Genomic DNA, 11,350 nt, shown 5'->3' on the forward strand with positions numbered 1-11,350 from the left:
TCTCGGATGATCTATGCGAACGCCTCTCGGGATAAGGAGGGTCGTGGAGACGTCAAACGCACACCTTACCCGGTCGCGAAGACTAACAATGCCGCGCCCACTTCCGCCGCTCATCATCTACAGGGTGCGGACGCCCTTCAGCGAATGCTGCGGGCATCAGTTTGACTCACAGTCGAGCCCTCCCAGCTCATGCGCATGCAGCCAGGTCTTCAGCTGGTTCCCGCGACCGCGACAATAGTTTCCCAGCTTGCCACTAGATGTCACTACTCGATGGCACGGCACCACCAGCGTGAAAGGGTTGTGTCCCATGGCATAGCCCACGTGGCGGCTGGCCTCTGGAAAAGTGCGGGCCCGGGATCCGGGCCAGCCAGAGCAGTCAGGTCGGGATCCGGGTGGGTCAGCCGATATCTCGCACAGCGAGCATGTGCTCGCTCGTCCTCGGATGGGATAAGTACAAGGGGTTGAGCCAAAAGAAAGCTTCTGACGTTATTTTTCCTACAACCAGCAGAAGTTTCTGACTTCTGATCACCAGAGGTTCATTTTCAACCCGGGCAAATCACGCACAACAGACAGGGTCTGCCAGCATCACGCTACGGTCCACAACACTGTCGCCGTGACCATGATACCATATGCATTTGGCGGCATGCCGCAATGTTTTGTAATAGCTATAACTTATAAAAGGATTTGACGTCCTCGTTTTTCGGCATTATCAGTTGGGAGTTCTGACAATTATCGGCCTTCACTTTACCAGGAGGTGCTCATGTGAAACCATGTGCTCATCATGAGATGTGCAGGTGTCATGTGGATGTTCCTATAATGAAAACGGGCCCAATGGGCCTGTTTTCGGGCAAGCACGGACCATATTGACAAAGCGCGTGTTTGCTTAATAGCGTCGTTCAATCAGTACTCCCCGTTGTTTTTAAAACTGATTAATGTCGGAATAGGAACTCCCAACTCAAGTATCGCTCTGTATACTAAACTAAAACGCGATTTCTTGTGCAGGCCACTTCTTGATGAGAGATGGTCCAATTATTTCCATCGGTCCCAATGAGACAGGACCAATCCAAATAGTGAAACACAACGGCTGTCGCATATTCACGCAAATGTTTCAACATAACAAACAAAAAAGTATCAAGTTGAGAAGGCTTACTTGGGTTTCCACATAGCTGCGCCAGTCCGCCATACGAAATCGTAGTTCCTGGCCCCACTTGGTCCTTGAGCTTATGCCAAATCGGAATGCATGACTCAACTGCAAAGGCGCCAGGGTTAGAATTACGACGTGCGTATCTTATGCCATCTGAGGGTGTGTTCGAACAGGAATACCCAGCTGCCTCCCTTCCCTGCCTTTGAACATGGAGGGGGAAAAATTTAACGCAAAGCAACTAGCGTACTCGGTATCACGCGTCTCATGTCAGCGCCGCTCTGCTGCTCTAGATTGGCCTTGCAATTTTCCTTGTTACATTAGAAGAGTTCATGTCTGGGATCACTTTTTAAGATGACATTCTGGGCGCGGCCCCCGATCACGTAGTTTAGAAACCCGAAGACGCAACATGTACTCTAAAGTACAAAATGAGTCAAGTGGGCCATGCCAGAAATATTTTATCATAAAAATCAACACAAATCCTTCTTTTACTGTTGATTAAAAACTTTGGTTACTCCAAAGGAGCGAAAAGTAACGTACTCATATATCTTACGTTCACCAACTACTGTCTGGACTTATGCCAGGTGAACATGACATCAACGTATGCCACAGTCAAAGGTCATGATTGCTGGGGGGAGGCGTCCTCCTCTAAGGCGGTGTCGCCCCCGGCCTGCCGTTCCACCACAAAGTCGCATGTCGCGCTTGACTGACCATGCCACATGGGAGCTGATGCGCGATGTGCTCCAGCCGGACCAACACATACGTAAGCAAGTTTTTCATGCGCTGTTCGTGCGCCAGGTAAGCTCAACGACCGAGTGCCGAGAGGTTGAAGCCTCCAGCGGAGCGCCGAGGGGGGAGTCTCCAACGGAGCACCGAAGGGGTGAAGCCTCCAGCGGAGCGCCGAGGGGGGTCTCCAGGAGAGCGCCGAATAGGTGAAGCCTCTAGCGGAGCGCCGAGGGGGAGTCTCCAGCGGAGCGCCGAAGGGGTGAAGCCTCTAGCGGAGCGCCGAGGGGGGAGTCTCCAGCGGAGCGCTGAAGGGGTGAAGCCTCCAGCGAAGTGCCGAGGGGGGAGTCTCCAGCGGAGTGCCGAGGGGGAGTCTCCAGCGGAGTGCCGAGGGGTTGAAGCCTCCGGCGGAGTGCCGAGGGGGTGAGGACTACGACAGAGTGCCAAGGGGGTGAAGCCTCCGGCGGAGTGCTGAGGGGATAAAGTCCCCGCCGGAGTGTCGAGGGGTGAAGACTACGGCGGAGCGCCGATCGCCGCACTGCACCTGTGCCCTCAGTGGTAGCGTGGTCGATCGATCTAAGGCCCTGCTTTAAGGCACCAGTCTCTTCGGGGGCTGGTGCCTTAATGCTAAGTTGAAGTTAATGGCACCCCGGGCTGCCACTAACACATCTGCTTCTTTCCTGGTAATCTGAACACGGAAGTACCATTCGCTGGGCCGTGAGTACTGAACACTAACACGCATTTAAAGCACAGCATTGAATCGACTGGATGTGATTTGAGGGGGCACTTTAACGCGAGCTTATCACGTGCACCGCGATGGCATGCACAACCGCATCGGGCCAATCCCCACACGCCTCATAACGCTATAATTTGGGAACGCCACCACTGAACACGTGCGGCGTCAGGAGCAGGCATTCTGACGATATTCCACCGACCACCCAGCGCGTACCTTTGACCTGCCGTAGGCAGAGCGGCGGCGGACGCTGGGCGACGTGCGGGTCGCGGAAGTACTGGCGCAGCCACGCGACGGCCTCCTCGAGCGGCGCACAGCTCGGGCCTTGCCGGCCCGTCACCGCCCCCCACGTCTCCTGTCTGGCGGGGAGACCCCCCGCCGTCAGACAGAACCCAGCGGCCGGTCTGGCAAACAGACGCAGAGCGCGCGCTCCGGCGATTAGCGGGAGCACTACCATTGTTACATGGGGAGAAAGTAGACAACAGGTCAGCCAGCCCTAAAACAGATCATCATATCAAGTTATTTGTGCAAGACGTTACCTGTGTTCTGAGGTAAAATATGAACAATGCAACTCCATCTGTAATCCTGAAGGCCAGCCGGGGCTTTACCACAACATGCGCTTTAAACATAAGGATCATTAATGACATTTGCACTTCAATATTCACTTACAATATGCTGGTTTTTCCTCAACATGTATACTGGTGAAAACATGAAGGAAACATACCTTGCCTTTGGCACCATGGAAGAATCATTGTTCATTTGCCATGAAATGCTATGTATGCCAGATTCACAAGCCCCAATCAAAATATCACATAAAGGGGACTCAAATGTGGCTGTGCTGGTGTCCTTGTGGTCAGATCTTGAGAGCCACTCTTTCTTATCCCAGCCTGTGTTCATCCTCAGTGTCTTGCTTTCACGTTTCACCCGCATCTCTCGAATTGGAGCCAATCTCACTATTTGCTGGAAATGAGAGGTGACATGGAAAGTTACTCTTCATTCAGCATCATATTATGCCATGTTGGCTATGAGTTTCCCTGAGAATGACATCCAAAGGAAGTGACCTAAAGCAAATTTATTTCTGAGACTCATTTTTAACCAAGCAAAGCAGTTGGAAGAATCTGAACAACAATCACCAGCATTTAACTCAATGGCAATGAAGGACAAATTGGCAAAGAAATTACCAGTGATATACACAGACACATTTGTGCATGAGCATTCATTTCTGAAGAGTTTAGTACATTGAAAGTCATCTGCACAAAAGTGTATCCAAGTTACATATAGCTTTCCTATGTTGTGTCATTAATCTGAGCAGTCAGTCTATATAGGTACTGGACTGTCCAACTTGCTTTTCAAATCAAGTCAAAAATTTTTCTTTGGGTGAAGATCTGAGATCAGAATTCATGCACGCTATGCTTGTGTGAACCCAGACCCTGCCACCTATTGCTGACCTTCCAGTTCTCAGCATAATCTATGGCAAAAGTTTGACAGCCCTCAATGCTTGAAACAATACATCCGCTTGTTTGACCTCATCTTCAAACCCACTCACCCTGCCACAAACAGAATAAACTATACAGGTTACATCTTGCATAACTTCTGGCAACACAGTGTGTGCACATGTTAAACTAGTGAGCTCAGAGTGAACTACATGTTTGGCACCAAGCTCAGACCAGATGATTTCAAACCCCATGTTTCAAAAAATCATTTCACTATGGTGCTATGAATAAGTTGATTTCCAAACATTTCTTTAACCACAAACTGTTTGAGAATTCTGCATAGTTTGGCAATGTCTAAGTTTGGCACATGCATGCACCGATTTTAGGACATTAATGTCATGTGTCAGGTGCAGTGAAGACTTTTCCAGACTGGGTCACAGTAGGATGGGAGGCAGGCACTGTAACTGATTGAGCAATGGAGGTGGATATAATTTGTTTTGACAGAACATTCATGATCAGTGTATTAAGTTCTGATGTGTCCTTTCAATCTCAATAATATTTCCTTAAAAGCATTTTCAAAAATTGTATACACCAACATGTACCGTAGATAGCAGTGTTGGAAAACTCGACATTTCCTAATATAAGGTACACCAGGTGATTTTGTGCTCTAGCATCGTGACTAGGTAAAATGAAATATTTTGTACTTCATCATGATGCAAGAAGAGCAGCTTTTTAAAAAAACAATTTTATCTCTCTGTGTCAGGACAAAATATAACCAGAAGGTGCAACAGCTTGAGACTTGCCGCTTCCATCAGAGCCATGTATTGATATCTGCAAGAGCACAAATCTTGCGCCCACCAGACTAAGATGCCCAATAGCAAGCAGCCTGCTTTGCTACCCAGGTAAGTGATAGATCGTGTATGGAAATGTGAAAAATAAAGCGTGTGAATGTTGAATGGAATCGCCTTTGAACAATACCGGGAAATGAGAAACGAGCACCAGGATCGCGACGGTCTGTACATTAGCAAAGGTCTCACTTCCCATGCCCTTCGCAGACCAACTCAAACTTGAACATGACCTAACCTACCATTGACAACGAACCGCATTAATGGCCAAGGATGTAACGAACATTCATAGAAAACCGCACGCCCAACACGTCTGTCAATCTAGCAGCAGATTGATATCCAATTGCCAGTTGGATATTGCGGGGCGTCTCGATTGCCGCCAAATTTGGTGTGCAGGGCCTTCTCAACACGCTGATTCCGAAAATTACTGCCTTTGGGGTGGAATTTTGCGTAATTTTTGAGTTATACGCTGCGTAACATCCCAATGTGATATTGCGCGGCGTCTCGATTGCCTCCAAATTTGGTGTGCAGGGCCTTCTCAACACGCTGATTCCGAAAATCAATGTCTTTGGGGTGGAATTTTGCGTAATTTTTGAGTTATACGCTGCGTAGCATCCCAATGTGATATTGCGGGGCGTCTCGATTGCCTCCAGATTTGGTGTGCAGGGCCTTCTCAACACGCTGATTCCGAAAATCAAGGTCTTTGGGGTGGAATTTTGCGTAATTTTCGAGTTATACGCTGCGTAACATCCCAATGTGATATTGCGGGGCGTCTCGATTGCCGCCAAATTTGGTGTGCAGGGCCTTCTCATCACGCTGATTCCGAAAATCAATGTCTTTGGGGTGGAATTTTGCGTAATTTTCGAGTTATATGCTGCGTAACATCCCAATGTGACAATGCGGGGCGTCTCGATTGCCGCCAAATTTGGTGTGCAGGGCCTTCTGAACACGCTGATTCCGAAAATCAACGTCTTTGGGGTGGAATTTTGCGTAATTTTTGAGTTATACGCTGCGTAACATCCCAATGTGATATTGCGGGGCGTCTCGATTGCCGCCAAATTTGGTGTGTAGGGCCTTCTCAACACACTGATTCCGAAAATCAATGTCTTTGGGGTGGAATTTTGCGTAATTTTTGAGTTATACGCTGCGTAACATCCCAATGTGATATTGCGGGGCGTCTCGATTGCCTCCAAATTTGGTGTGCAGGGCCTTCTCAACACGCTGATTCCGAAAATCAATGTCTTTGGGGTGGAATTTTGCGTAATTTTTGAGTTATACGCTGCGTAACATCCCAATGTGATATTGCGGGGCGTCTCGATTGCCTCCAAATTTGGTGTGCAGGGCCTTCTCAACACGCTGATTCCGAAAATCAATGTCTTTGGGGTGGAATTTTGCGTAGTTTTTGAGTTATACGCTGCGTAACATCCCAATGTGATATTGCGGGGCGTCTCGATTGCCTCCAAATTTGGTGTGCAGGGCCTTCTCAACACGCTGATTCCGAAAATCAATGTCTTTGGGGTGGAATTTTGCGTAATTTTCGAGTTATACGCTGCGTAACATCCCAATGTGATATTGCGGGGCGTCTCGATTGCCGCCAAATTTGGTGTGCAGGGCCTTCTCAACACGCTGATTCTGAAAATCAATGTCTTTGGGGTGGAATTTTGCGTAATTTTCGAGTTATATGCTGCGTAACATCCCAATGTGATAATGCGGGGCGTCTCGATTGCCGCCAAATTTGGTGTGCAGGGCCTTCTCAACACGCTGATTCCGAAAATCAAGGTCATTGGGGTGGAATTTTGCGTAATTTTTGAGTTATACGCTGCGTAACATCCCAATGTGATATTGCGGGGCGTCTCGATTACCTCCAAATTTGGTGTGCAGGGCCTTCTCAACACGCTGATTCCGAAAATCAATGTCTTTGGGGTGGAATTTTGCGTAATTTTTGAGTTATACGCTGCATAACATCCCAATGTGATATTGCGGGCGTCTCGATTGCCGCCAAATTTGGTGTGCAGGGCCTTCTCAACACGCTGATTCCGAAAATCAACGTCTTTGGGGTGGAATTTTGCGTAATTTTCGAGTTATACGCTGCGTAACATCCCAATGTGATATTGCGGGGCGTCTCGATTGCCGCCAAATTTGGTGTGCAGGGCCTTCTCAACACGCTGATTCCGAAAATCACTGCCTTTGGGTTGGAATTTTGCGCAATTTTCGAGTTATACGCTGCGTAACATCCCAATGTGATACTGCGGGGCGTCTCGATTGCCTCCAAATTTGGTGTGCAGGGCCTTCTCAACACGCTGATTCCGAAAATCAATGTCTTTGGGGTGGAATTTTGCGTAATTTTTGAGTTATACGCTGCGTAACATCCCAATGTGATATTGCGGGGCGTCTCGATTGCCGCCAAATTTGGTGCGCAGGGCCTTCTCAACACGCTGATTCCGAATATCAAAGTCTTTGGGGTGGAATTTTGGGTAATTTTTTTAGTTATACGCTGCGTAACATCCCAATGTGATATTGCGGGGCGTCTCGATTGCCGCCAAATTTGGTGTGCAGGGCCTTCTCAACACGCTGATTCCGAAAATCAACGTCTTTGGGGTGGAATTTTGCGTAATTTTTGAGTTATACGCTGCGTAACATCCCAATGTGATATTGCGGGGCGTCTCGATTGCCTCCAAATTTGGTGTGCAGGGCCTTCTCAACACGCTGATTCCGAAAATCAATGTCTTTGGGGTGGAATTTTGCGTAATTTTCGAGTTATACGCTGCGTAACATCCCAATGTGATATTGCGGGGCGTCTCGATTGCCGCCAAATTTGGTGTGCAGGGCCTTCTCAACACGCTGATTCTGAAAATCAAGGTCTTTGGGGTGGAATTTTGCGTAATTTTCGAGTTATATGCTGCGTAACATCCCAATGTGATAATGCGGGGCGTCTCGATTGCCGCCAAATTTGGTGTGGAGGGCCTTCTCGACACGCTGATTCCGAAAATCAATGTCTTTGGGGTGGAATTTTGCGTAATTTTTGCGTTATACGCTGCGTAACATCCCAATGTGATATTGTGGTATATCAGTGGTTGTGTTACTTGCTGAATTTATTCGGGATCTTTCTCTACGCTGTTGTATGTGGTATTCATGCTGCAGAATTCTGCTAAGCTTTGGTCTCAATTTAGATGCGTTCAACGCGATGTGCGTACCTTTTGGTGATGTTTGCGCAATAGCATATCTTCAGCTCATGTTATGGCGTAATGCAAATGACACAAAATGATAATATTTCACGTTTTGGTGGCCTGGCTTGCTGATAAGTTATGTATTGTAACAGGCGATGTTTGTAAGACTCGATGTCGTTGAAGCCAGTCTCGTCGCGACGCCTGCGCCGATCGCTGGTCTAACGGGGCACTGTCGTGTTCACAGCTGTCAGCCCGATTCCGGGCTTGCCATCGGGCGTGTCTGGGGAGCAGGCGTCTGGCAAGCCGTTCCCCATGGTGATGCTGGTTCACCTGAGTCTGCTGACGCGCTTGCTGATGGTAAAGCTGGTGCCGTTCGGCCAGCTCCTGGCCACGGCGGCAGCCGACAACGAAGGGTCGGAGGCTAACATCTTCAAGAGGCCGCGAGACAACACGGGGTCAGGCGAGGGTGACATATGCCTTCTCTTTTCAGGGTGAAAACGCGTTTGCTCTTCGTGGATCCAGTTTTGAATGTAGACGAACTTACTGATGGATAATTTGATATTAGATTCACTGGACGGGATAGCCATATGCATAGTTGGTAGATGCGTGCTGGGAAGCCAGGCTTCAATGCGTTTTGGAATAGGTGTCCTGGAATTCCCCTTTGGGCCTGTCCGTATCAGTTCACTGGAGAAGGTCAGTTCGCGAGATGTAAGGGATAACCGTGTGGTATGTGATAGCATTGGCATGGTGGTATGGCCCAGTGGCATCCTTCTCAGCTTTGTTTCGTTTCTGACCTTTAAGGTGGTGGAGTAATAGTCCGACGTAGTCACTATCATTGTTTGTCCTAACCAAAAACTGACAAGATGTCGCTTGTGACCAAACCAATCGTGCCTCACCGTTGGAGCCTGAAGATTTGGGTGATGTCACCGCCTGTCTTATCTCCCAAGGACGCTGGTGACGCTGGTGGAGCAGCCCATGCTAGTTGTGCACGCCATGCCCATGTCGTTGGCTGGCCGGCCACATCAGCCCGCTGCTGCTGACCGTGGTGGAGACACCGCACTACGCGAGCCGGCCGGACTGCGGTGGCGACACACCGGTGGTCAGGCGGCTCAAGCAGCTGATAGCCGACTGCATGCCGAAGCATGGGACGGCACACGACGTGCGGTGCCGGGCGCTGATTGCCACCGACCCCGTCCTTACCTAGGCGCTGACGGCAACCAGCCTCGTCCCCGCGCGTCACTGATGGATTTTGTTGCCCGCATCCCGCATCCCGCACTGCTTCACGCGGTGGATCAGGCAGGGGATGGAAACGAACTGGGGCCGCGGCAATGTATCGTTGATGATTCTCTTCCTCCGTGAAGCGACGTTTTTACTGGCATTGACTGGCTGGCTAGCGGCGAAGATATGTGGCAGGGTCATTGTGCTGCGTTGCACCAAATGTTCATATGAGCGCGGCGTGTGTGACCCCAAGAATGCCAGGAATCATAAGTGCGAGAGAAGCAGGTGATGATAGCCTTGAGAGCGGTGTTTTAGAACTTATTTATTGTGAGGTCCGATGTGTCGAGCTCATAGTCAAGCATTGTGTCGTATGCTCATTTCCATATGCCGAAAATGTAATAAAGTCAAACTTTTCTAGGGTGTGGTTTGTAACGTAAAATACACTTCGCATGTGTACAAATTGCAGGAAACAAAACTTAAACTTGAATGAAGTCCCAAAGTAGTCGGCTTTTCACGGACCCACGGATACGCTTTAGTACGGTCATGAGCATCAAAAGCAGCGGCAGCGAGAATGATCACTTTCCATTTGTGTAATGGTGGGATGATGTTTCATGACCAGACGTTTTTCCGGGAACGATTGTCCGAAGTCCAATCGAAACCACGAGGACGGATCAGCTCTCCGTCCAACAGCGTCTAAAAATCAGATTGCCAAGTAAAATTTCATGTATAAAATACCGTTGCTCATTGCAACCCATAACTACACCTTCCAACCCACGGCGCTGCACTTCCTCATCCTGAACAAACTTTTAGAAGGAAAGCATGCTCGCGGGCAACTAAGGAAAATCACGTAATTAGGTAGCATTAATATCTTGCCGGTATCACTGCCATTAGGGCAGCTTTCTAAAGCTGCCACATTCTACGCCTTTACTCCAAAGGCCCTGCACACCAAATTTGGAGGCAATCGAGACGCCCCGCAATATCACATTGGGATGTTACGCAGCGTATAACTCGAAAATTACGCAAAATTCCACCCCAAAGACATTGATTTTCGGAATCAGCGTGTTGAGAAGGCCCTGCACACCAAATTTGGAGGCAATCGAGACGCCCCGCAATATCATATTGGGATGTTACGCAGCGTATAACTCGAAAATTACGCAAAATTCCGCCCCAAAGGCAGTGATTTTCGGGATCAGCGTGTTGAGAAGGCCCTGCACACCAAATTTGGCGGCAATCGAGACGCCCCGCAATATCACATTGGGATGTTACGCAGCGTATAACTCGAAAATTACGCAAAATTCCACCCCAAAGACATTGATTTTCGGAATCAGCGTGTTGAGAAGGCCCTGCACACCAAATTTGGCGGCAATCGAGACGCCCCCGCAATATCACATTGGGATGTTACGCAGCGTATAACTCGAAAATTACGCAAAATTCCACCCCAAAGACATTGATTTTCGGAATCAGCGTGTTGAGAAGGCCCTGCACACCAAATTTGGAGGCAATCGAGACGCCCCGCAATATCACATTGGGATGTTACGCAGCGTATAACTCGAAAATTACGCAAAATTCCACCCCAAAGGCAGTGATTTTCGGAATCAGCGTGTTGAGAAGGCCCTGCACACCAAATTTGGCGGCAATCGAGACGCCCCGCAATATCCAACTGGCAATTGGATATCAATCTGCTGCTAGATTGACGGACGTACGCCCAACCACTTGCCGCAGACAGCCGCCTTCCCACGCGCCACCACTGTACCATGGCAATGTAATTGAGAGAATCACTATAATTCAGCGTCGGAAACGTCTCAACTATTCAACGGCTTGCGCACGCCTCCCAGCTCAGGTCGGAGGTTGAACATAGCAAAACTCTCCAATTGGTTATAATGATTCCCTTCTCGTGACTGATTTGTTAAGAGCATTAATATTCCGCTCGCGCTCAAGGCTTGAACAGATTTGTAAACATTTGGCGGGAAGCTGTATAGAGATGGGCATCACGATTATGAAGAACGGCTTATTTGTACTCATCCAGAACCGCCATGTGGTTCGATTTTTGGCCACTTCCTGGTATCCGGAGTACACAAATGTTACGGACA

At 48.9% G+C, this 11,350-nt stretch overlaps 1 protein-coding gene across 4 annotated transcripts; it reads right to left on the reverse strand.

Annotated features, from left to right (window-relative positions):
- Nucleotides 1-26: 26 nt before the first annotated feature.
- agt (O-6-alkylguanine-DNA alkyltransferase) lies at nt 27-11,056 on the reverse strand. Of its 4 annotated transcripts, none has more exons than XR_005094456.1 (5): nt 5,118-5,177; nt 3,322-3,557; nt 2,814-2,956; nt 1,151-1,249; nt 27-335 (listed from the first exon to the last, which is right to left on the reverse strand). XR_005094456.1 is itself a non-coding variant. In XM_037223917.1 (5 exons), the coding sequence occupies exons 1-5, from the start codon at nt 11,014-11,016 to the stop codon at nt 157-159; spliced, it is 693 nt and encodes a 230-aa protein (XP_037079812.1). In that variant the 5' UTR covers nt 11,017-11,056; the 3' UTR covers nt 27-156. The 4 variants fall into 4 exon arrangements, 2 of the variants coding, with proteins under 2 accessions (XP_037079812.1, XP_037079813.1); XR_005094457.1 differs by lacking the exon at nt 5,118-5,177 and adding an exon at nt 4,144-4,481; XM_037223917.1 differs by lacking the exon at nt 5,118-5,177 and adding an exon at nt 10,978-11,056 and having other exon boundaries at nt 3,322-3,554.
- Between the last annotated feature and the right edge of the window lie 294 nt (nt 11,057-11,350).

The sequence above is a fragment of the Pollicipes pollicipes genome, unplaced genomic scaffold, assembly GCF_011947565.3.
Source record: "Pollicipes pollicipes isolate AB1234 unplaced genomic scaffold, Ppol_2.1 Scaffold_4881;HRSCAF=5763_pilon_pilon_pilon, whole genome shotgun sequence".
NCBI classification, from domain to species: Eukaryota; Metazoa; Arthropoda; class Thecostraca; order Pollicipedomorpha; family Pollicipedidae; genus Pollicipes; species Pollicipes pollicipes.